Here is a 27660-nt window from a genome sequence, read left to right as displayed (position 1 = left end):
ATGTCGCTCTCGTGGGGACTACCGATGGTCAGTCGCCCTAATGAGGGTTCACCCTCGACTTCGAGCCTAATCCGACCCTTTCCCGGGGTCCGAGCTCGCGACGGATGGACCCAAAACACCGGGAGGGCCCCCACCCATGTGGGCCACGTGTAGTACAATTTTGATTTTATAGTTCCTCTCGTGCTATCAACAATTTATTGCCTTTATCATCTTCTTGATGACACCAGAAATACGGTCCTTTTTTGATCGTCTTTCTACGATGATTTTCAAGAATTTTGTCCAATGTGCGCTAAAAGTCCCCTTTTGACTTGGCAACGCTGCAGCCATCAACTTTGGGATGGGATAGGAAAGCCCTCTCGCTCGACGCTCAACAATGGCAAACCCTGTTCTGACCTGGGAATTGGAAAGTTGCAAAGAATTGAAAATTGCATGCTAACAAATACGTCCACATTCATGCAAAGGAAAAACTTGCCAACTGCTCATACAGACAAGATAATAAGGCATAAAGGCCGCTTTACACGGTGAATTTTCATTGGAAAGATCATTCGAAATAAATTCATTCGTCTTTCGGTGGGTTATGACGTACTAAGTAGAGATTAGAACGGTACGAATTGATAGCGGAAAACCACTTTCATAAATCGTGCGTTTTGTGAACTCGTAACGAAGTACATAAGTTAAAATAAGTTGTTTTCGCTGAAGGGCAACGATCATTCTGCTTCAAGATAGTGCACTCTAGAACATGATCACAAGGAAACTTACTCTTCAAATGACCATATCATTTATATAATTCACGGAATCATTCAAGCAAATTGGGAAATGCTTGAAATTTAATTCTTATGTTTACCTTCAATGATGAGAGATAGGCAATATTGTGATTTCATAGGGGAGCCAAGATAACGTAACGGCTCATTTTCGTTCTACTGTGTTCACCGAATAAACAGAGATTTTGTCATTAATTGGGGCTCTCAACCCAAACTTCAGCGCTCATCTCATGTAATATATTTTAATAATTGTAAATTACACAAAATATTGGAGCAATCGAGGAGAAAAACGACGTTTTTATTCATTGAATATCCCGAATGTCATTTCCGAATTACCCATTTTAGACAATTGATGTTTGTGAATTTATGTTCTCTCAAAGTACATATTATTATTTGAGCTTTGCATATGGTTACTTTGCTTCCAAAATTTTAAATATGATCTTAAAATTCCGAGGTGTATGCCAATGGCAAGATGGACGCCGTGCGCTCATATCATTCACGGAAATCATTCAAGCAACCATAAACTTGGATTTGTAAAAAGAATTCTCGGTAAATGCCCAAAAAAGGTGAAAGAAATAAGCTACCTGACTCTAGTGAGGCCTCACTTGGAATATGCTCCTAGCGTGTGGGACCCTTACGAGGTAGGACTAACAGGTGAAATTAATCGAGTACAGCGCAGGGCGGCCAGATTTGTGATGAGTTGTTACGACAAAAAGTGCAGCGTTTCAAGTATGTTAAACGAGTTAGGATGGGAATCTTTACAGGAGCGTAGATCGAAGTATAGGCTTAACTTACTTAGGAAACTCGAAGATAATATTTTCTCAGACGACGTGAAGCATATCCTTCGTTTACCATCGTACTATAGTAGACGCGATCATGAGAAAAAAATAAAAGAAATAGACTGCAAAACAGAGAGATTTAAAATGTCATTCTTCCCTCGTGCTATTAAGGATAGCAATGTTGTCTCAATTGAAAGCATTAATGGCAACGCTCGCTAGGATCACCCATTGCATGTTTTTCGTAGTTCTAACCTTGCATGTATTTTCTCTAGGAATTACTAACCATTAGCAATTTTTTAATGAATAAGCATGTATATTTTTTAGTGTGCGTAATATTTCTTTGACTGTGTGGTGTGCATGTGGCAATCCTCTTGCATGCTGCATGTTGGTGATTGATCACCCCCTGCCAAACACCCTATAGGTGGCTCGCAGGGTATAATGTAGATGTAGATGTAGAAGCAAATTAGAACAGGCCTAAAATTTTCCTCAAATGATCATTCGATCGCAGGAAATTTCCGTTACACACGGTTAATGATGGTCATTCGAAAGATCATTAGAATGATCTTGCGAAATAAAATTCACCGTGTTAAGCGGCCTTAAAAAAAGGAAAATTTCTGAAACATGAATTAAGGAATTCATAAGTCAGTAGGATACACAACAAGTCAACCTATTAGTAAATTCTAGATCTACACCTAGCACCATTGTGTTTGGCAGGGGGCGACTAATCTTCAACATGCAGCAGTGAAGACGAAACTCCAGTAAGTGTAAACCTAAAAAGAAAAACAAAACATGCAGAGAGTCGTCCGAGGGAGTGACGCGAATAATTCTAGTAATTGAGACACCATTGCTATTGTTGATAGTACGAGGGAAGAATAACGATTTCAATATCTCTGATTTGGTGTCTATTACTACCGAGTCGTCCGAAAATAATCGTAGCCTACTGTGTACTACTTCGCCAGTGTCGTTCATGTAAAGAAGGCATATGAGTGGGCCAATGACACCACCCTGGGGACGCCACCCTGGGGACGCCAGAAATGACCTCAACCTTATTGAAGACTACACCATCTAATACTACTCTTTGGACGCGGTCGTTCAAAAGCTCTCTTATCCAGGAAATGACATCATCATCAGATCATCTAGGCCATAAGATTTCAGTTTTATTATTAACTTCCCGTGGTGTACTTTATCAAATGCTATTTTGAAATCAAGAAAAATCGAGTCTACTATTTTGACTGTGAATTACCACTGTAATAAGGGATATAGCTGAAACGAGCAGAGAACTACCACTGTGAAGAACACGAACTCTCAATCACAGATATATATTTTACATATTTCACCAATTTTGCGTAGTCCGATACGACGAAACAGTATTTCACCGGGAAAATGTACGGATTTTACGAACGGACGACATGTACTAAAGATCACCAGTGAAGGAACGTAAAACAGGACAGAGGACCGTGCGATAATTGTAATATTACTCTAAGAACATTCACACAGTGTGAGACGACTGACAGTAGGATAAGTAAACACAACCCCATGATAAAAATTTTCTTGATCACATGTTACACACACATAACGTCAATGTTGGATTTTCAAAATCAAATAAACAGCATAGCATCCAAGTATCCTATAAGAAACTTGATTGTGGGTGGAGATTTCAACGTACCTTCTATAGATTGGGAGACTTATAGCTTCATTCCTGGTGGGAGGGATAAATAGATCTGAGAGGCTTTAATACAAACTTTTACATCTATATCATTGTTTCAAATAGTATCCGCACCAAACAGAGGAGAAAATATTCTTGATTTATTAGCGACAAATATACCACATCAGGTAGTAAACGTTGGCACTGTCGAAGGAATAAGTGACCATCGGGTAGTAACTGCAAAATTTCTCTAAATACCGCTGTAAACTTTAAAAAAGAGCGTAAAGTTTTCATTTTTAAAAGAGCGGATTTCGATGGGTTTAAGAGTCATCTGAAAAATGCTTTCCCCGAGTTTCAAGAATCAGTATTAAAGTTAAATGTAGAGAATACTTGGAAAGCTTTTCTTTCGCTCGTAACTTCGGGAATAAATACCTACATCCCTAGTAAAATAGTAAAAGAAGGCAGCGAACCGAAATGGTACGACGCGGAAGTGAGAAAATCATTGAGGCGACAGAGAGCGTGTCATGCTAAAATGAAAAAAGTCAGCACGGATTTATCCGCTAATGAACGCGAGCTAATAATTAAAAAATATAGGTTGACTAAAGCCGCCACGAAGGAAGCGTTCAGGAATGCGTTCACGAATTTTAAAAGAAAAGCACTAGTAGAGCAGTTACAGGATAACCCAAAAGCATTTTGATCATATGCTAGGGAAGTTCAAGGTAAACGATCTACCGCATGTTCGCTGAGAAACGACAATGGAGATGTGTTGACAAGCAGTTACGATAAAGCCAATTTATTAAATTCCTACTTTAAGAGCGTGTTTACGGAGCCTTCTGAAAACTCACCCGAGACCGATGACAATCCCAGTATACATAAGATGCCAGCTATTGACATTAGTACGCTCGGAATAGAAAATATATTGAAATCGCTTAGTCCAAATAAATCACCTGGTCCAGACGAAATCCCTTCTCGCGTATATAAATAACTAACCTCAGAAATTGCCCCCTACTTGCAGTTAATATTCAGTAAATCCATCAAGCAACACGAAGTACCTAATGACTGGAAAATTGCTAATGTAACGCCAATGTTTAAAAGTGGAGACAAGGAACAGCCATCTAATGACAGGCCGATATCTTTAACGTCCATCTCTTGGAAAGTCCTTGAACACATCGTAGTCAGCTCGGTAATGAAACACCTTGACGCGCAAAACTTATAAACGGGAACTCAACATGGATTCAGGAAAAGCAGATCGTGCGAAACTCAGTTAGCGCTTTTCGCCCACGGTATTTTAGTCTCCGGGGAAGACAACATTCCAGTAGACGCGATTTTTCTTGATTTAAAAAACGCATTTGATAAATTACCTCACGGAAAGTTAATAATAAAACTGAAATCTTATGGTCTAGACGAAGATGTCATTTCCTGGTTTAGAGAATTTTTGAGCGACCGCGTCCAAAGAGTAGTATTAGACGGTGCAGTCTCCAATGAGGTTAGAGTCACTTCTGGCGTTCCACAGGGTAGTGTCATTGGCCCACTCCTATTCCTTCTTTATATAAACGACATTGGCGAAGTAGTGCGGAGTAAGTTGCGATTATTTTCAGACGACGCTGTAGTTTACAGAGAAATCCGTTGAAGCAAAGATATGGATGAACTAACGAATGACCTTGCTGCTATCCAAGCTTGGTGCGATTCTTGGCAGTTAGAATTAAATTTGGAAAAATGCGTCGTAATGAATTTCTGGAAGAAGAATAACTCCCTATAGCGTAACTATATCATTTGGGGCACCCAGTTAAAGGCAGTTGAATCCGTGAAATATCTTGGTGTTAGACTCAATAATGATCTATCGTGGAATAAACATATTCGAGAAATAACCGGTCAAACTAATCGTAAAATGGTTTTTTTTAAAGAATATTAGGTAAATGCGACGACAAAGTGAGAGAAATTAGCTACTTTTCCCTCGTTAGACCACATTTGGAATACGCTGCCAGTGTTTGGGACCCTCATGAAAAAGGCTTAATAACAGAGTTAGAACGCGTGCAAAGAAGAGCTGCCAGGTATGTGAAAGGTCGTTACGATAGTCTTGTTAGTGTAACTGACCTCTTACATAAACTCGGATGGGAATCTCTGTCGGACCGTAGATTGAAAAATAGACTAAACCTTTTAGATAAATTCAAGAGCAGTGTCTTTTCTGATGAAGTTAACCATAGATTGCGGACGCCAACGTACTACGGAAGATCAGATCATATAAATAAAATAAGAGAGATAGATTGCAGAACAGACAGATTTCGAATGTCATTTTTTCCACGATCAATAAGAGATTATAATGGCAGCAATAGAACTCGTAAATATATTGCATGACTTGTAGAGTAGCCTACTAACCTATGTAAAACTTAATGCATGTTTCTGAATTTCTATTCTATATTCTATTTCTAACAGCATATAGTAGTACTTATAGTTTGTTATTATACGGGACGTTTTTTGGACGGTGTGGTGTGCATGTAGGAGTCCAAGTGCGTGCTGCATGCTGGTGATTGATCACCCCCTGCCAAACACCCTAGAGGTGGCTCGCAGAGTATTATGTAGATGTAGATTTAGATGTTACTCATGAAAATCGCCAAAATCCCAATCTTGATGGCAGGGCACAAAAATAATAATGCCTAGTAGTATCAATTGTTTAATTAAATTAGTTATGTAAAAGAATTAATATATATATATTAATAATTAATTAATAAAGATTCAGTTACACATTCAAACATTTTCAAAACAGTCAGACATTCTGTCTAGAACGTTGGTTACCAAATGGGGTCCATCTGGGGGACCCCAGCGGAGTAACTAGATATATACGTTGCAGGAGGATGAGGAAGATTAGTGGGGGTAACCCCCCCCCCCCTCCCATGAAATGGGGAGTTCAGGAAAATATTTGAAAAATTACATGCCTGAAAAAGCATTTTCATCATTTTGGCGCTTATAATTTATTTTTAAACAGAGGCAGTTATTATGTATCCAATCCAAACAAAATTTTTAATAATTTTTTGATTTCTCTGAAGCTTTGAGGGGATACATCCGCTCATCTCCCCATAGTTACGCCTCTGTGGTACCCCATTCGTATTTTAATTGATACAGCTTCCAAATAAACGTAATTTTGATCCTACTTTGGCCAATAATACGGATTTTAAAAGTTGTTCACAAACCTGGAGATACATGAGCGTGAAAATTTATTATGGTATAAACGATCACAAGGATAAGGTTTGAGAAATTAACTGCAAAACCGAAATATTTTAGATGTTTTTCCCGCGTGCAATAAGGAATCATATACTACTTAACTTAGGCAATTTTCCAGTTATTAGGTACTTCGTGTTCCTTGTTGGATTTACTGAATATTGACTGCAAGTAGAGGGAAATTTCTGTGGCTAGTTCTTTATACAAGCGAGAAGGGATTTTGTCTGGACCCGAGGATTTACTAGGGCCCGTATGTTTTCAACCTCCAATGGTTCATGAACAGAAGACGAAGTGATTGATTAAAAATTATTTCATAGCTAAATGTTGAGTAAAATTGTGGTATCCTGTCGACAGAATCGTCTCGGCTATTAAGGATATATCGAGCCTGTGGACGAGCTTTACTATACTTTTTCATAGGTTGTTGCCGCCAATGACTTGCTGCGAATTTTGCCTTTCCCTTGAAGCTCATCGCCCGTTTGAAAACGCTTCCCTCCTAGCCAATTCTTCATTTCAGCGTAAATATGAAGTCACACGGCGCTATGTCGACATTGAACGGGTGCTCGAAAACGTCCCATTGAAATTGCTGAAGGAGCTATTGGGCTGCATCAGCTCTGAGGTGACGGGCATTGTCAAGGATCAGAACAAATAGATTACATGACTTTGTAGTGTATTCTAAATTTTGGGGCCCTACGTAACAATTACTTTTCACCACTAAAACCCGTTATCCATTTTCGTCATTCATTCTGAGAAAGCCCAGTAAGTACATTCAAAAAGCGTGGGTAGCTGTGGATACGGATAAAAATTACTTCATGAATGCTTTTTCCTTATCTTGGAAAATATCATCTCTGGCCAAATGATATGCGTCCCGGATGCCATGTGGTAATATAGTTGATTTCCACCTATTTATGAAAAAGAAGGATTATAACTTGTTCATTTACTTCTCTTTACCTTGCAGAGACTGAAGAGTAACCTTACTAGTTTATTTGGAATTATCAACAGATCGAGAGGGAAGATCCCGACTGAAATCAAAACCTGTCGGTTGCAGCTACACAAAGCAAAAATTCAGAAATAGGATCATATCACATTCGTAATACTGCAAGCAGTTGTGCCGACTCCATGGGGCCTGAGGGGGCCCGAGACCCCTCAAAAATTCGGTATGGGTGTGAGAAAAAAATGTGTCAGCCTTTTGATTTTCCCCGGAGTGTCCAGATATCGAGATTAAAGTTATCACTGTTCTAATGTTGATCATATGAGTCTTCTATAATGCTTAAAAAATATAAAACTCAATACTTATAAAATTTCCTCGGGCAATATCCCTGGTTTGGGCCCCCCCAATATTTTTCCTAAGTCGGCATCCCTGATTGCAAGGCAAGGAAACTAAAAAATCTCCTTATACGACCAAGTGTGACCGTTAATTTAGGTACTAAACGTAAACCAGAGACTATTAATTCATAATGAAAATGAAATCGAAGAATGTAAAGTAGACCAAATGTCGAGGCTTCTGCTCATTATATCCAAACACGCCAGGACACGAATAAAGCTGAAAGTCTCCCATTCCATATAAATTATGTTAAAATCTCCGCCTACATTCAAGTTAGTAAGCATAAAATTTTCCAAATCCAAGGTCAGGGCACAGTTTGGCATTCTTGGCTGTCGGACGCTTTGGGCCCGATAGGGCTTTCTCACCTCACCCCACTGATGATGGCTGCGCCGTTGCCAAGTCAAAAGGGGACTTTTAGCGCACATTGGACAAAATTCTTGAAAATCATCGTAGAAAGACGATCAAAAAAGGACCGTATTTCTGGTGTCATCAAGAAGATGATAAAGGCAATAAATTGTTGATAGCACGAGAGGAACTATAAAATCAAAATTGTACTACACGTGGCCCACATGGGTGGGGGCCCTCCCGGTGTTTTGGGTCCATCCGTCGCGAGCTCGGACCCCGGGAAAGGGTCGGATTAGGCTCGAAGTCGAGGGTGAACCCTCATTAGGGCGACTGACCATCGGTAGTCCCCACGAGAGCGACATTAACCTCTATAAGCAACAATTATTAAACATCCTCGAACAAACCCATGTTCTACATGAATCATTCATTTTATGAGTGAAAAATACTGGAAGACTTTCACTATTGTTTGGAATTCACATAAAAATCACTAGATTGATATATCATAGATTTGAATTTAGGGACTCTTCAATTTCCTTATATTATTTTATCTTTAACTTCGATATTTATCCATTAGATTAGAGTTTGTTAGTTTTTGAAGCCACTTTCTTAAACTTATGACATATAAGATCTCAAAAACATGTTACCTTCTAACAAGAAATCTTCATCTTGGAATATTGAGAAGTAGAATGTTTGCCTACAATGAATTGCATTTAAATATTCTAATACTACAAAACCCGACACTCATTAAATCAAACTACTTATAGAACACATGAGAGGATGAACTCCAATGTACCAGAAATTTTATTTCACCTCTACATGAAAACCAATGAGTTGCCCACTTTTGGGAAATCATGGACAATTAAATTACGAACAATTATTTCAATTATTCAAAAGGATGTTTACATTTACATTTATTATTTACCGATTTATTGGCTAAAACAGCTTCAAATAATGATTTCAATGTTTTAATGAAGACCATGATGTAAAGAAGAAACTGTAATAAATAGACGTAGGACCCACCTTTGCACTGGCTAGAAGTGTTCCTATCACATTGTTAGAATAGAGAGAGAGGAGGAGATGGTAATTCTTCTGCAGCATGTCTCTTCCTCTTGTGGATCCATACAAAGCGATAATCCAAGGGACAGCTGCCGCCAGCCAACATACCTTTGCCTTCAGTGTCTTCCCAAGCAATGCATAATCGATATTAAAATCTAATCCCCCTACCCTCTTCCTCCTCTCCTCCAACTCCTCTAGAGCCCTCATCCACTCTCGCTCTCGTTCCACATCTCCCTTGCTATATGGCCTCCCCTCATTATCAAAAACTAATTTTAGGGATAATTGTGAGAGGGCCCATGCTAACCTACGACATACAGCATTCTCCCAATCACCAGAACAATCCTCTGCACCCAAATATACAGTCTCACTCTCAAAATCACAAAAACTAGCAATTCCACTCCCATTCCCCTGAGACCCATCTAATCGCACAACCTTCTCCTTCATCCTTCCAATGTACTTAGATTCAAAGTCCACCATCACCTTCAGCCGATAATCCCGACTTAAAAACTTAATAATACAAGCAGTGCACTCATCTTCATCATACAGTCTCTCATACAATCTACGCATTCCATCAACTCCATTTCCATACATTATTCTAGTCTTTCTCATCATGGCGTCCACACACTCCTGCCTTGCTCTGGTCGGATCGGATGTAGGTTGACTTAAAGATGCCTCCCCAATAAGAACACACTTGATCAACGTCACATCCTCCGCTGTTGACGTCACTGCTCCTTCCAGACAGCGCATCAGTGCATCACGTCCACACACTTGATCCTTGAGTTCCTCCAACGATGAGCTCAACTGATTTACAAGAGATTTCATCTCTCGCCTCAATGAGTCCACGGAGGACTTGAGAGATGCAATATCACATTCTGGGATAGCCACGGGTGTTGCATGATCAGTGCTCCTACTCGAAGATGCTTGGAGACGACGCCTAATAACTTGGTCTCTCCTGTGAACCAACGTCACCAACTGCAGCACTTTTGAGCGTTCTACGTCATCAGGGTACTTCTGCACCATCTCCTCAGCCGAAGACAATGCATTCTGTTGACTGTCATCTGTAATGTCAGTGTCGGCTCCTCTTGCTAATAACTCCTCCACCCAGTCAGTTTTTCCAAGTCCCACCCCAACGTGCAAGAGTGTTCTTTGCCGCGCGTGCCGTACATCCACATCTTCTAAAATGTCCAGCAGCTCTTTATGCTGAAGCAAAGGACCAGTTAATAATCCAACAAGAAGCCTCTCCTCAACAAACTGCTCAGCACTGCTAGCAGAAATGTTGCTTGCCATTATTTCGGAAGAATGAAATAATTATTTAAGAGTATGTTGGATTCAGAATACAGGGAGTTTCCAATGGGAACCAGGCGTGATGGCGTTGGTCAGTGAGAAGTAACACACGATCTTAGTGTTGCTATGAAAGGATGAAATATGACTGCAAAGAAAAAGATTGAATATGAAATTACCTTAAAAGATGTCGATAGAGGTGTGTAAAAATAACAACTAGCATAAATATGACTCAAGAACAAATATCTCGCTTTTAAAATATATCAATATTATGATAAGGAAAATACTCTGGAATGGCATTTTTGAAATGAAATAACTATTTAATAATAATTGCTTTTATGAGGAGATAATAATTCCGCTGGAGACCAAAATAGATATAGCTGCGCTGAAAATGTCTTGAAAGTATTCTACCAAGCAGGAATACCGATCGTTTATTACGGACCCAATGATAGTGAGGGAAGAAAGGTTCGAATGAAAATAGAGAAGATATGCTCGAAAATCTATCGTGACATGATAAGATGGGAAAATAGGCTGCTGAAAAAACAGAAAAAAGAAATAAGACCAATAGATGAAAATCAACAGATGCAGGTGCTACATGGTGGAAGTTCGAAATATTTAAATTGGAGATGGTAACACTTTTCCACAGTATTTAATGAACAATCCTTGTACCAGATGATGACTCCGTGAGCCGAAACGGGTCATACGCATGAAAATGTTGTGGAAAAGTGCTGCCCTCTTGTATTCAAATAGAAAAAATGTTCCTGAGTAACAACTTAATAGCAAATGCCGGCATGGGTGGAAATACATAAAAAAATTATTAATATTTGCTTTGTTACTTTCTGGAGGGCACTTAAAGTTTAATATTTCTTTCGTCAAATGAAGCGCAGTCTTATTCTCCTTGGAGCCATTCATTGAGCGCATGCTTATAGCAGATTTTCCTCCTCACTTCCTTATCTCCTCCAACAAATGCAATTCTTTGCTCTAAATTGTCTTCCCCGTACACACCACCACTTACATTATGTTACTTTACTGAACCATGGAACTACCGAATCGACTGCGTAACCTTGAAATATGTTGAAAATGGACAATAGCTCCTATTAAAAGACTCCGTCTGACATGCACAGTTGGTGATCCTCTTATCTCCATCCATCCATCATTCAAACTTTATGCTGAAGTGAAGACGTGGCTAGGACAAATTTTCAAAAGGGTAAAGAGATTCAGGAGAAAGCCAAAATTGATTGAAGTCATTAGCGGAAACATACCATGAAGAAGGTATAGTAAATCGTGTCCGCAGGCACGACCAATTCCTCAATCACCGCTGCAATTATGTCTAAAGAACACCACAAGTGCGCTCAGTATTTCGCAATTTAATAATTTATAATTAATCACTTCGTCTTCTGTTCATAACACATCGGAAGTTGAAGAAAAGCAGCCCTATTACATTATTAAATTATTTTTTGCTGTGATTTTCCCACCTTTCACAGAACTTTATCTTACGAAATTGTTATTTTTCATAAACTTATATCCAGTTATCGAGAAGCAGAACCCTGTCAAAATCCATTTCTTAGCAAAGAATTTCCTAAATATTCCAAGGCAGGGCACCCCGGGTAAGGAGATAAAAGATAAGATCTTTAGGCCCAGCTGATTTGTCCCAATCATCCCACACCACCCCTGCTTGTCTTCCTTACGTACTCCTCACATCCACTTATTATCTCCCCCTGACTCTTCAGTAAAAAAGAAGCCTATACAGATTTTAGAGGCGGCCTCATATTATATATATTATATTGGAGCACAACTTTACTAAATTTTAATCATCACATGTTGAATATTTTTAGTAGAAAATTAGATAGAAAAAACAATTCTGTTTCCTATTAAAGAGTAAAATTTCCTTAGTTGCACAACGCTCAGACTACGAGAGTACATATCCAGATTTCGGGGAGGAGTACAGGTGCACGTTTCCCCCTGATTCTTAAAAAAAGACAAAATTTATAATATGGTTAGCATTGCGTTTGTTTTGGTTTGATTATCAATAATAAAATATCATTAATATTAAAGAGAATATTTTGGTACAATAATGGTCGTATGGTGATCATAATCCTAATTATACAAAGACACTGGCATTCACAGGTAGGATATTAATTTAAGGGTGTTCTATACCTCCGCGAAAAACGGCTCTGCAGACTTCAGGTTGCTCCCCATTTGCTCGCTTATTATACACTCTGGAGAGAACTTTTTTTGGATATGGTTTAAGCTAAGATTATTGTTCTCGGCAAGCGAAAAAAAAATATTTGAAAAGCATTTGTTAATTAGTTATTGGCACTGAAAAACACAATAAAACGCCCGTTTTCTCGATGTAATTCTACCTCGTAGAAAGCGCGATTTGAATTTTTCTTTGGGAAATGAGAACATTCTTCCTTCTTCTTGGAAATAAGATACGTTTCATCAATGTGATCTTTGTAATAACCACGCTATAGCCCAATTTCCCGAGCGTGTTTTCTCAACGTCAAGCGCCTACGATCTTTTCTTCCATGGCGCTGCTGTATGACCCCCCACTCTGGGTGAAAGAGCTTCTCACCCCACAGCAGTCTCTCTCACTACCTCCCCTACATCGTCTCTTGTGTCCCCTCCATCTGTTTTTTTTCCTCTATGCTCTCCTCGACCTAAGAAGCCCGTCTGACCCAGCAGGCCAACAGTTTTCTTTTCGTTATTATCCGAAGCCCTGTGTTCTTGTGTTGCGAGCGGCATGTTTCAAAAAGGGGCTAGCGCGAGTTTTCAAGTTTTCTGTTCTTATGCATGGAAAGTGAAAGGAAATCAAAGAGGAAGCATATCTTATGTGGGAAGGTGGAAAAGAAGTACTAGGAATAATGGTGAATATATAAATCCTTTTGAAGTGTGCTTCATTAATAATAGTTTGTATATCTTTAGACACGTATTTTCATCCACGTAAAATCTCTAATAACGTGATGCAGCTAATAAATAGACTATCAAATTATTTTAACCATTTTAGTCATTACAAACCTGCAACAATAGATGTTATTTACACTGCAGAAGGAGAAACTGCTTTTAAGTAAGTACCTCTCGATAATGTATTGGCTATGACTATAATATATTAATTTTTTGTAACCAAGCATTGAAAATAAGATGAATATAGAGAATATACTGCACATTATCAATTAGATTCTAGGTTACACCATTGCCTTTTAAGTTCTCGCAGACGATAATCAAGAATAAATATTTCACCGAGTAGGTAATATAACGTGCATATCTTCATTTCGTGTCAGAATATTTTCAAAAGTAACCGTTATGTCATCAAAACACGATATGAAAAGTATCACGCTGGTTTATTTGTCTTGCATTTCCGACATATATGTTTCTCGATAACTTGCAACCGAGGGGGAAAACTTCGAAAAGTTATTTTCTTATAAAAATATTCTTATCATTAAAATTACTATTATTAATTATTACGTGAGTCACCCAAAAGAAAGAATTTGAACTTGAACCACCGTATCACTAAGCAGGGGTTGATGTTTGGTCGATGTAATACAGCGATGACGTCAAGATAGATATACGAGATCCTGCCTGCGAGCCAGTTTTACAAGTATAAGGCAAGAATTTTACTCTTGTAGCAGGAATGACGAGAAAACAAACAATACACACGGATAAAACTTGAATGTGGGATATTTATTTCGCTCGAGTGAAGTTATGCAAACTAACTTCGCGGTATATCTCTCACCAACAACCTGTTTCACGCGCTGCTTACACTCTTCTGAGCGATTGATTCTCTCAATGAATGGTTCTCACTACAGGTCGTAATGAACCGAAACTCTGATGATGAATGCAACATTTCTCGGAAGAGGGCGGCAACTTCAGCGATTTTTCAATTCTAATTTTTGTGAGAATGACTGAACGAGGTAGTTAGTTTTTCTTGCCCATCCATCGACCGAATTATTAACTAAAATTACGATTTCGTGTCAGAGTAAACTACCACATTGCGATATAAATATGCGAGACTTCATATAAAATACTAGTGCACAGGATCAGGTAGACTCATTATATTTAACTGTTGAAATTCTTCGGCATAATAATGCGTCTAGAAATGTATGACAAATAAATGTAATTTCATTAAAAATTCTTCAGTTTAGAATGATACTAACATCACCGCAGCACGGTTGTAGTCTTTGGGAAGAAACTAAAATTTCTCAGGAGCATTACCCGATCAATTTTTCTCTACCCCTCGGTACACTGTATGACCCTTCCGGGATGGAACCCTGCATTGAAGTTAGGTCTTCTACTTGATGTTTCCCATTTTATTAATTCCGAAGGGAATTTTAGTTCTTATACTCCACTATTATTTAACATGAATGAGAATACATATATACCAAGACTGTTATTTGCCACGAAAAAAACATTTCGTTAGCCGCGATTCAAACCCAGATCCTCCCGATTTCCGGTCAGCTACATTACCAAGTAATTTTTTTCTAGGCGAATCTTAGACACAAGTAAAAGGAGAATTTTATATTCAAGGAAAAAGGTTGCTTCGAGGTATAATTGGTAGCATATTTGACCGGCCATCGGGGATATCCGGGTTCGAATCCCAGGTTAGTCAAATGATTTTTTTCATGTAGATTATCATACTTATTTAACTATGCACTCGTGCGCGTGACTGCGTACAAAGTTGCTTTTTTGACGCAGTACTTTGTATGAATGAGAGCACAAAACCTTTCGCATGTGACGCAGGAGTATCCTCTTTCACAAATAACTGTAACCACTGTACGATAGATAATATTTAGTTGCCGTTCCATGCTTAACAACTTTATTTGGTAGAATGATTAATGATTTTCAAACGCTCTACATAAAAACATATACTTAATTCAACTTACAAATAAAATCCGAAGATTCAAACGTTATGGAGCGGAATTTTTCCATATTGAAACAATCACTTTCAAATTTTCCACGATTATAAGAAAAGTTATTGTGACCTAGATTTCAATGATATAACAACATCTTCAACGTACAAATGGCGTGTTATTCATTCAATGTATCTTCTTGGGACTAAGTTATGTCTGATTCCGAACTAATGGATTCGACTTTGCCAATATTTGGCCCGCTTTAATTTCGTAGGGGATAAATTATTTCTAATGCCTTTACTAATTTACTTTGAAAAATGGCGAGAAATATTCCTCCTTCCGTTAATTATGTAAAAGATAAGGAGCATACGATAGAAATTCAGGGAAAAAGGTTCTGCCCAAAATAAAAGGATAATTATGGTAAAGCTAGAGACTAAGCCGGTAGATACCGTAGTGGTACATGTTACAACATACCTACGACGGACTACTAGGATGAAGAAGTTTAAGGCGTCTATGAAGATATCACCGCAGTAATCAAACAGGTAAGACGTGAAGAAAACCTTATAGTTTTAGGTGATTGGAAGGAGAAGGGTTTGGGTGTCAATATTGACTGAGAAAAATAGTATTCTATGATTCGCTGACGACATAGCAATCATAGCCAAGACAGAGAAGAATTTTAAGAAGACTGACAAATATAGAAAGGAAAATGGCCAGATATCAGTTGAAAATCAACAAAAGGAAGACTAAGATATTAGTATGTAGTAAAAGAGAGGAGGCTAGGACAAACATTAAGGTAAGAAATCAAAAGCTATAAGAGATTTTCTTACCTGGGAAGCCGAATTACCAACGATGGACGAAGCAAGAAAGAAATAGTCAGTAGAATAGCGCTGGCGAAGAGGGCTTACTACAAAAAGATGAATCTTCTCACATATGAGAATACAAGCATAGAAGTAAGGAAGCAATTCATCATACGCTACATATGGAGTGTGATTCTCTAGGGAAGTGAGGCTTGGACGTTGATAGCAGCAGAGAAGTCTATGATTGGAAGCATTCAAAATGTGGTGCCACCGAAGAATGATGAAGATAAAATTGATCGAATGAGTAAGTAATGAAGGAGTGCTAAGAAAGTGGGAATTAAAATAAGTCTTCTAAAAACCTAAAAGAATTTCTTCCTTGGTTTTAGCCTCACTAAGACAAGGAATTTTAGTTAAAAATTGAAATTCAGCTCCTGTCTTGTCGATTGCTTTCACAAAGTATTTCATCTGTCCTAGTTTGATGTGCAATGGTGGCAAGTGAATATTTTCTGTCGGAACCAGGGAAAAATGGGCGACATTTTCATAACCATGAGTGAAGCTTTCTCGCAGAGGCCATTTCCGTAAGATGTAATGTTTTCTCGGGCGCGGCTGTTGTATTCAAGGGAGCAGCAGTATTTCGTGAAGCCTGATTGCAGTCCCGTGAGTAGAGCGACAACTTTCAGATTAGCGCAAACTTACCAATTATAATCACGATAATTAGTATTCTCAAGGATTCAACTGATATATCGGTACGTCTTCTTCATATCAGCAGAGTAAGCAGATAGGATAGAAGGTAACTCATTCCCATTGGCCAACAGGACCACTTCAAAGCTTGTCTTTGACGAATCCATAAACAGTCTCCATTTTTCTGGGTCACATGGCATCATAATTTCTATCAACAATGCATTTAATTACAGTAAAAAAAACCAAGCCTTCATCTTACGTAGAAATTAATTTCAATGTTGGCGCTATTGTCCTACTGGAAAAGATTTTTATGCCCTTTTGTAAGAGATTGGCATCCATATAGGCGCAACTTCGTACCATATGTTACAATAGTTTCTCCAAGTATTTGGTCAAATTACTGTAACAAGCGGTGCAGCAAACACTTGGAGCTTAATCCTAGCCCTGAACGCCAATTTGGCAGCCAGAGAAAAATTTATAAGCAGTTTAAAGAATTAAAGAAAGAGATTATTGTTGCGATGTTTTAGTCAATTCACCGCAAATATAGCAGAAGCGATGACGATGATTTTACACACGTGTAATTTAATTACATATTAAATCACGGTAATATTCACAACTCAAGCCCACATACTGACATTCACCTGGAAAAAGCCGGAGTAAAACATTTTTTACTGTTTTGCACTATTTAAATTACTTGGAAAAAAAGGATCCTTGTCTAGAACACCGAAAGAGTTGACTCTGCGATCGCTAGAGGTATACCGAGGGAAGATGATGACAACTTCAATATACATAATTGATTTTAGAGGCTGATACTTTGCGGAATTCCATGATTAAGGAGAAAGAATACTTTTTTAATCCAATGAAATTATAAAATCTTAGTTTTACATTCTTCGTGGAACTATAAAGTATTACTTTTTTTTTAGCTGCGAAATCAAGAAAATTGCCGTCCAAGCCTGAGCGGGAGAGGCACTGCGGGGGCCAGAGTAGTAAAGTGAATCTTCCGAGCTATTGCTACATATTTTAATTATTGGTGCTATGCTAAACAGCAAAATATTTTTATTAATACTGCTGTTTCTTGCTGGTTTGTATTATTATCTTTCGGGGAGGATGATGTGAAATAGAAGCTGGAAATATTTTTAAATACGAGAAAATTTGCGAAAAAATGGCAAAATTGGTCATTATCAATGCGTTTTTACACAATTGACGGAGACTAATTCCCCTCAAATCTACATCTTTACCATTAATATTATTTTTTCAGAATTTTGCACCCCTCAAAACCCCTAGAAAAAATTTAAATGCTAAAATAATCCTTTTAATTTCTCCAAATGACCGAAAAATGGTAAAAATTGGAGGCTCTTCCGAAAATAGTGGGTGATGGAGAAAAACAGAGTTAATATTCGGATTTAGGAGGTCATTTTAAAAACTAAATAGCAGGAATGCTGTCAGGGCCGATTTTCATGCCGTCCAGCGATAATTTAAGCAAAGATGATCATTTGAATCCACACCCCCTTGATAGTATTGTAAAATGATATAAAGCCAGGAAGCATTTTGTTACCACTTGAGGCAGTAATACTTGCGTCATGGATAATCGCAGAAATAAATACTACATGGATTTTATTGAAACGTAGGTATTACAACGCGGAAATGTCGGGAGTAAAGCAAAAAGGGAAGGATGTAAGACAAGGGCATACCCAGGGTCATAACTAGGGGGGGTAAGCCATTGTCTAGAAGGGGGCGCAAGCCAAGTTGTGACATTTTAGCATAAAAAGGTGAATGAAAAAAATATTTTAAGAAAATTATAACAGCGCATTATTAGTTTCTGATATCATTTCATAGAAAAAATATTTTTATTTTAGTTAAGTACATATCTTATACCTACTAATGCATATCATTTTTCGTGGGTTTAAAGGAAATTTGTTGAATACTTTCGTTTCAATTCAGTACCGATTTTGCTTAAGGACTTCTGCGATTTTTGCTTCTGGAGGGGGTGCAATTGCCCCCCCCTGCCCCTCGCCTATGATGTAAGGTTCTATTTTTTCTTGGGGGAGATTCAGGAGGAACGTCTGCTTTGTTCTTACTCATCGTCCTTACCATATTCAATCTTTTTTTGATAAAGGTCTACTGTTAAAGGCATGCTGGTACACCAACTGTCACTGGTAATATTTCTTCCTCTGCAGTCAATGTGCTCTGCTAAGCGTTTGACAATTTCATGAGGTGAATTGGATTCTTTGAAAGGGCATCTGGCTACCTGCCCATATAAATTTCAATTTTTAGGTAAAATTTCCTAGCATCCACCACAGCAATGACTTCAATAACATATTTCTTTGGCTTTTTGATAGATACTGCGTTCAAGGACATCGGCCTCGAAATGGTATAAGTTGCTCAAAGATCGTGATGCACTCTGATGGTGTATTTGCTAATTAAAATTTGTTGGATATTTTATTAATGAACTCAGTAACTGCAGCTTACTAGTCACTTTTCTTACTTTCTAGTCTAGTGCTGAGGTCATAAAAACTAATGCACCGTAGAAAAAAAATCCGATAGTTCAGGGTACGGGAAAAAATTTGATAGACTTCTTTGCTCCAAATCTCCCTAATGTCAACATGGGAAATTTTATACGCACCTGAGAGAAAAAGGAGACTAATAAGAGCCAGTTATTCATCTTCACTGAACTGCTTGTATCACGATCTCTTGCATAATTTCCAGAAACAGAATTAAAGTAGAGATTTGTGATTTTCACAATTATATCTAATAATTCTGCGCAAAAAGAGGCGAAAAGCTGATGATTCATTATACACACTTTGCACATGGGTGTATTCCAGGAAGATGAGTCATCGGCGATTTCATCAAGCCAAATTCGAGCGAATGAATTTTAATCGTCTCCACGATGGATCGGTAGCGAGAATAAATTGTAGCACTTTCGGTCGCATCGGGTCAAAACGTCGGTTGCAGCAAAACTAGGGAACACTTTGAATATTAAACGTTACTTCAGTCAGAATTACAAGAAATTAGAGACCAGAAAAACTCTAGTTCGAATGGCATCATTTTGTTAAAAAAACATCCAAGAAAAAGTCAATATTACCCGATGCGATATATTCAGGGTTATTGGCTTTATTAAAGCTGTATGTGATGTCTGATGCAATATGCAATTTATGATATTCTTACCATATAAATCAATAAATATTAAAGATAATTGAAAATCAATTTTCGTTCATTCATTATTAGTCATATTTCTCATTAGTGTTCTCCCTGTAGCGCTATGATTACTGAATAAACATATTTCGGAAAGTAACTGTATTGAATACACGTTTTCAAATGTACGTGGGTGGTTACTATTTCATTCATACTGAGGAATAACGTAAAAATGTAAAGTTGTACGTTAAAAAAAAGTTTCACGAAGTACGCGCATTTCGGTTAGCGTAATTGACTTTTACGATGCTTTGAAGAACACCTAACAATTTTGAGATGAGAGCGTTGACCAGCTCTCCCGTTCGAGGGGGAGTCGAATAAGGAGAGAACAATGCAAGTAATCGCCTTTCTTCACAGAAGCCGGCCGTACTTACCAGCCTCGTCGAGAGCGTGCGTATTTGGATTCTTCCAAGAAACGTCAACCGAGTGGCTGAGATGGGACTAATGCCACCAGAGAGCAAAAATCAACCTCCGAATCCCGACCACTCTCAATATCACACCTCCGCAGTGAAATTTGATACAGCGCCGGGTGTTTTTTTCGGTCGGAGCGAAGCTCGACCCCTCGTCTTTTCCTTTTTTTCCTTCGTTCAGCGACTACTCCCCTCCGCCCAAGGAGGTTTCCCATTCCACTGGCCGTTGCGGCCGACTTCGCAACTAAAATCCGGCGACGGTTGAATTTGGATTTTTGAATTAGGATAGAACACCCTTAACTGTGATTTAAATGAATATATAGCAAGCACTATCTCTCCGTAGACATATTCCTATCTCCTAAAAAATAAACTTAAATGCCTCTGGAAGCATCCCTTACTCACATAAGGCCACAAAAAATTAATTTAATGGACATGCATCAGTAGAGACGATTGTAAAAACATATATAGACACATCATCTCATGCCACAAAGTAAAATTTAAAGGAAAAGAAGATATATGAAGTAAATAGAACTCATTTAAGTTTTATAATAGTCACTAGTCATTATAAGTGAAAAATTACAATTTATTAAACTGTAGATCACCCACATTTCTCCTTAGTAAGGTAATGAATTTATAAATGAAGAGGTATGCGGGGTTAGGTATGAGAAATGTAGCCCAAAGTTCCTTGTTTTACTTTGTGGAACCACGATCTTCCAAAAAAAGTTTATTCTAATTACATTCGACAATATCCATTAATATTCAATGACCTTGATCGTCTCTAATTACAATTGGAACAATCTCCTCCATGTCATAATCCAGCTAACCTGCCCTTGTTCATTCCGCCATTTTGACTTCGCTCTTGACCGCTTGGAAAAGAAATTCTCGTGGCAAAGGTATCGCCTGTTGACCTCTGCTCCGGAGCACTTCCATTGAGAGCGCACTGTAGCGAATGTAGCGTTTTTTTGGACCTCACCCCATGGTAACGGAGATTTCTAAATAGTCTTATTCACTTTCAGATTTATACTCCTATCACCTCACCTTGAAGAGGATCGTATCTTTAACTTTAAAACTCAGAGTATTGTTTTAAGGGTTTTTGGGATTGTGATAATTGCATCCCAGAAATATGGAAGGCGATTATCAAGTAAGCTTCTTATGGGTTTCTTACAGCCATGCCGACAAACATCCAGAGCAATGACAAAATAGATGCCAAACTTTAAGCACTTCTGTAGATTATTCTATCGATTCAGAATATTCATTAAGGGATTTATGCAAAAGAATAATTTTTCCATTCTTGGCCCTTCTATAATATGAGTAGAAATAGCATCAAATGGCCATAACTTGAAAATCATTCACGTTTAAGAACTGATGGCAAAACAATGGTCAAAAGAAAAGACGGACGGAAGAGAAACAGAATTAAACACGATTAGCGACGTAGAATAATGAAAAAATGCTGTAAGGAATCTTTAAATTACACATTGTATTCAACGCGTTACCAGGCGATAAATTAAAATTCATCAATATTTTATCGTGTGGGCCTTGAATAATTTCAGTCGTTCATGTATATAATAGCAAAGTGTTTCTATGTTACTGAATTTTAAACTGTTAACTACGACTATTATTGCAGCTGGTCTGTTTTGTTGTAGTTGTTGGGAAAATTTAGTTGTGTCTGCATCTCTAAAAAAAATTAAACAGTAAAATGGGAACTAATGCCTTTTCAGGACATGCTTTTCTTAATTTTACTTTTCTCGCCTACTTTCTCTGGCTATATTTGCAGAATATTTAAATAAGTTTTATGTACCAAGAATCAGTGAGACCACTACTTAAACATTTTCCCCTTTTTTATATAAACATATGGACTTAATAAAACATGCATTTAATCACTTGTTTGAAAAATTAAATTTTAGATATTCTTGGTAACATGAGAGTATCTAATAGATTTTAACATCATTTTAAACAAAAGCAGTAGTTGATTAGTTCATAAGAACTGAATAATGCCGGCCTCTGATAGAGGTAGTTAAAAAGCTATTTCGTACATATTATTTTGGTAAGGACTACGTCTCGTGGACAAGAAATTAGTGGATTACATTTAAAATAGATTTTTGTAGTAGTGTTTTTATGCTATGTAATAAGTACGATGTATACTGTGGCAAAAAAACGTTCTATATAACATGAGAAATATTTACTATCCATTGTTACCATACATTACGCTCTAACTCAGTTGGTCGATTGCGTTTGATAAAATCTTGCACTTGAATGGCATGCTTATTTTAAGTAAGGCAATCACACAGTAATGCATAATCCATAAAAAAACTTACATTACATGCGTTTGCATGTACTTACCCAATGGTTTAGGCAATCTGGTTGAAATCGATATTCGCTCCTTCCTCGGCTCTCCTATTCCCAATACAGAGAAGACAATCGTGAAACGTAAAATAAATTACTTCTGTCACTGATATGGGAAAATTATTATACTCGTACGAAGCAAACCTTTCTGTAATGCCTATTTAAACTTAAAGAAATTACAATCCAATATGATGGACAAATACTTCTCAGATAACAGGTGTTGAAGAAAATACGGCAGATCAATTAGTACGATGCAACTCGCACGAGATCTGCTCGTCCTGCGGCTCAGGAAGAGGCCCTTACACCCACAGAGAACGGGATTATCTAATCTTAAGTGCCTCATAAAAAATGTAGGTGTAGGTATTGCCAATTTATGACATCGCTAGGGCGAAAATAAAGGCCATTCTCTCGACTTAAAACAATGGATAAGAAGGATAGATATCTTTTAAACGTTTTTTTGGTTGATTTTAAGCAAGATTACAGAGATATGTGATCACAAGATGAAGTTGATGGTTTGGATTCTGAGCTGAACACTGGCTAGCCTCTACCCCACGGGTAATCCAGATAAGAAAGCCGACGAGCTCTGTGCTCACAATCCATTGTCTCCCTCTATTGCCTCCAAGGAATGCCATTCATGCAGAATGGAGGGAGACCACCTTTAGTCCGAATAGCCTTTTTCGAATACATTCGCCGGGAAAGCATCAGATTTTAACTCAAGAATATTTGAATCGTGCATTTCCAAAATGTTGTAATTGCCAAAATTTAAAAAAATGCACTTTTCATACTAAAATGTTGTAAATGTCATACCTTTCTATTGTAAAACAGTTTGTCTGGATACTCAGGCAAAAAAATCTGTGCTGTGACTGCACTAAATCTGCACTGTAACTGGACTAAATTATGCGTTTAGCACAGTCACAGTACACTCTTCTGTACTAGACTGTACTATGGCAGCTAGAATTTGAGAAGAACTGTACTGTAACAGTGCTGGATCACTGTGCTTGAACTGTGCTAGAGCTCAGACTGCACTGTGACTGGGCTGGGTAACATGACTGGAATTGTACTATAGCTCAAACTGGACTGTGACAGGGCTAGAAAACATGACTGGAAGTGTACTGTGGCAAAAAGTGGACTGTGACTGGGCTGGGTAACTGGACTGGAACTGTACTATAGCTCAAACTGGACTGTGACAGGGCTAGAAAACATGACTGGAAGTGTACTGTGGCTAAAATTGGACTGTTACTGGGCTGGGTAACTGGACTGGAACTGTACTATGGCTCAAACTGCACTCTGACAGGGCTGGACTTAAACTAGTCATTGGCGGGAGAAAGTATTTCCTATCTTTACTATGGAGGACGGGGGTCCACAGCAGGACACGTGTCTATGTGCCGCTGCCGTATAACCTCAGTTTTAGTGGCTAAATCATTGATTAACTGACGCTGATTATGTCAGTAACGTCCGTGAATGTTCCCGCTGCCGCCTACTGTGAAAATATTCAAGATCCAACCAATTTTGGCTTTTTTTGTGGCGTTTTTAGTGTTTGCCTCAATCTAGCCGCTGCCGAGAAATTTCAAAGTCCCACCAATCTTAGGGGGTGGCTTTGCCCACCTTGTGATTCCATGTGCTTCTAGTGCCATTTATTCTTCTGCTCCTGTGAAAGTTTCGTTTCCCTACGTGCATTTTTCTTTCAATTACAAGTGTCTTAAGTTTTCAGTTATACCGAGTTGGTTTTTGTGTTATAATTCCCTGTGTTATTGAAAATCCGTCCTGATTGAGGTTAATCAGTGTTTCGAATTTACTTTTCCTTTATATTTCACCCCTTCAGTGACATTCTATGCCTTATTTTTGGTTATTTTTGAAGTTTTGTGTTTCACGCTTGAACATATGTGACGAGTTGTCGATCGTGTTCCAATAATACGTTATTATTTCTTATCAGTGCATTTCCAAGTGTTTATATCCAGTGTAGAATATCAATATTATCTAATTATACTATTCTGTGTGCCTTTTATCTCGAAAAGTGAAAATCTGGGGTTATTTTTTGATGTTTTTCGTAGTGAAGGCGATCGTCCTTTGTTTTTGTCGACTGGTGTCTCCTTATAACCTCCCTTTAGAACCCAAAAATTGTGTTCCGGATCGGATTGTCAAGGTCCTGGTGTTATTCCGAGCGTTCTGTGTTTATTAGGAGGCCGACAAATCATTTTTCAAATTTTAGTGATTTTTGAGTTGAACTTGCTGCGGTGGACCTCCGTCCTCACTACTCAGAACCCGCGAATCGATCCCGTCCGACCCCGTTGCTGGTGACTTGTTTTTGCTCACCATAGCGTACCAGATTGAAGGACACTACCTCACTCCACGCACGACAGTGCACCGGTGAGCTAAAGACGGTGTAGGCAGGTGAGAGACACTGCAGGCCCTTAAGCCAACAGAGGATGATACGTTAAAGTCCCACTCGGCCACTTTACGGAAAACCTCCGCGAAATGTAACACCATGAATTTATGTAAAATGAAACACCATGTAGAATTCACCATGTATTATTGAATTTCATTGTAAGATATTACATTTTATATTAAATGATTTTATATCTGAATTGGCTTTCATGTCATTTGTATCCAATATCAAAACAGGGTTTAGATCATTCCCTTTTCCAGCTAGTTTTTTGGGTCATCTTCAGAGTTTATCCATGGCTTTGGATGAAATTTAGTCAAACTTCCAGTCAGCTTCTTTGTGTTCATTGAAGTGTCAAAGAGGATTCCGTTGGACATAAATATCAGTCTGGCCAAATCTGCATCGCTACTTCAGTGGATCTGATGAAGCCAGCTGGAATGTTGGTGAGTTTTCATAGAGCCATGGATAAAACGGAAGAAGACCCAAATAAATCACTTAGACTGTACTGTGGTGACTGCACTCTGACTGTGCTGAGGCGACTGCACTCTGACCGTGCTATGGCCACTGCACTCTGACTGTGCTGTGGCCACTGCACTCTGACCGTGCTATGGCCACTGCACTGACTGTGCTGTGGCCACTGCACTCTGACTGTGCTTTGGTAACTGTACTTTACTGTACTATGGCAACTGTGCTGTATTGTTTCAATTAAGTGCAGTCTTAAGTGCATTCCCAGTCCAGATATTAAGTGCAGTTAGAGTATAGCTTTAGCTTATTTAGAGTACAGATTTTTTTGCCTGAGTAGTGCTGCATCTAGCAGGAGAAAACGGACCTAGAAGTAGCAGTTTCTTCCTCCGTTTCAGGAGAAAGAGAAACGATTTTTCTTTCCCTGTAAAATTTTTCTTTTGGCACTTACAATGTTTTGGAAATGCATAATTCATTTATTGTTAGAAACTCAAATTTATGTCAACTTCACAAGTCTACGGTTCATATTTAGAATTCATACTCTCCTCTTTGCCGATGACATCATCTATCGCAAAATCAATGATCCCTCTGACTTAGAAATACTATCTTTGGATTAAAGTAACGTTCATCAGTGCATCCTAGACTGATAGTGTCTCAAACTGAATCCGAGCAAATGCACGGAGGGAAATTTCTTGAGTTCAGTGGTGTAGCCAGGGGAGGATCTAGGGGATCGGGACGGGTCGGGGGGTATTGCAGTCGAAGTCCACATTGTCTCTAAATCATGTCAACGCGTTCGATAATATTATTCAAATTGGAACTAATGCTTTCTTAACGTGAAATAGCCTACGATTTCTTCCCCACAAAGACAAATTTATAAGCTGTCTAGTAATTGAATGGTACTCATGAAGACGACTTATGCTGCACACTTCTTCCTACAATAGTAGTAATTTGATATTTTTCTTAGTTTTATTTCTTGCAAGAAGAGTACTTCAGAAACTGACCAGACACAGCACAGCATGAACGAGGGCTACATGAATGTGGCCAAAATACCAATATCGGAACTTCCACATGAAGACTGTTGTCATCCTAAGACAAACAAAGAAGATCCGGAGAAATTGTGAGATCACATGTTCAACAATGCCATGAAAAGCTACAAGAGAACATTGTGATATTGTGAGCTACTCTCCAAGACGACTTACTGTACATACTTCTGTCAAACTTAGTATTTCATTTGGCATATATATTCAGTACCCTATTTCCATTTTAACCTGTCGAGCATAGATATTTGTGTATATCGTCACGAGTTTTTCAATTACATATCATGGATATACAATCAAACCAATTGCATATATTAAGCCCTCAATTTAAATTTACCGTTGATGATGAATTTTATTTATGATTAACGGGTTGTCAATAAGATGGAGAAACTTAGGACAATCTTTCTAATTTTTGCTTCATCTCTATATGGGACTTAGTCTTAAGGTATGAATTGTTGTCCTGTCTTTTTTTTGGTTCCCATGTACCTTTATATTAATATATTTATACTGCGAATTATTCCTACAATTTGGTTAAGCAGGAGAAAATTAGTGAATGAATATTACTTGCCTTGGGGAATTAGCAATTAAGGAAAAAACAACGTAAAAAAATTCAGTTACCTCAATAGAAAAATTAACAATTTGAAGCAAAAAACAATAAAAAATTAAATAGAAATTCATATTGTTTCTACAGTTAATCAGCCTAACACTAAGGTATAAAGATACTCCTACAATTAAAAAACTCATATAATGAACTCCATGCATTTATTCTGTCGGTTAACAATGAAACAACAGAAATAAAATAGTTTTATTAATTATGGAAACTGAGATACTGCAAACAATGATGTAAGACCCTCTCTTATGTAAGTAAAATCTACTTTTTTAAGGCAGAAAAGGAATATTTCATTCAATACAGTCGAAGTGTCAATCTATGTCCATGAGTAGCTGATATATATTCATGCATCAGGCTTGAGTTATTATGCTATAACATACAATCCCATGTCCCAACAAAGACTAATATACGGAAATCTAACCTGAACACACTGATGCCCTCATAAGAACTGACTAATGATGGCCTCTGATCTAGAAGATCAAGATTTCCCACTAGCTATT

At 38.1% G+C, this 27660-nt stretch overlaps 3 protein-coding genes across 6 annotated transcripts in view; 1 reads left to right on the top strand and 2 right to left on the bottom strand.

The window, feature by feature from the left end:
• Positions 1–22739, bottom strand: part of LOC124173199 — a 195115-nt gene extending 172376 nt beyond the window's left edge. Inside the window, exon 1 of the mRNA XM_046552727.1 lies at positions 22666–22739. The gene's annotated coding sequence lies outside the window, so the exon portion shown is untranslated. The remainder of the gene's footprint in view (positions 1–22665) is intronic.
• The window catches only part of LOC124173201, a 323014-nt gene that overhangs the window by 23426 nt on the left and 271928 nt on the right, over positions 1–27660 (top strand). The gene's annotated exons all lie outside the window — the stretch shown is intronic.
• Positions 1–27660, bottom strand: part of LOC124173198 — a 42796-nt gene that overhangs the window by 1482 nt on the left and 13654 nt on the right. For 2 of the 3 annotated variants that reach the window (XM_046552719.1, XM_046552720.1), the window contains exon 4: positions 8826–10552. In XM_046552719.1, coding sequence (XP_046408675.1) covers positions 9025–10410 — 1386 coding nt within the window. In that variant the 5' untranslated portion in view covers positions 10411–10552 and the 3' untranslated portion in view covers positions 8826–9024. Of the gene's footprint in view, positions 1–8825; positions 10553–27660 lie in introns of those variants that run through there. The other variant, XM_046552721.1, reaches the window with a different exon arrangement.

Source organism: Ischnura elegans (assembly GCF_921293095.1).
Source record: "Ischnura elegans chromosome 13 unlocalized genomic scaffold, ioIscEleg1.1 SUPER_13_unloc_4, whole genome shotgun sequence".
Taxonomy (NCBI): Eukaryota; Metazoa; Arthropoda; class Insecta; order Odonata; family Coenagrionidae; genus Ischnura; species Ischnura elegans.
Note: the sequence above shows the minus strand (reverse complement) of the source record. Positions and strands in the feature narration are given on the sequence as shown.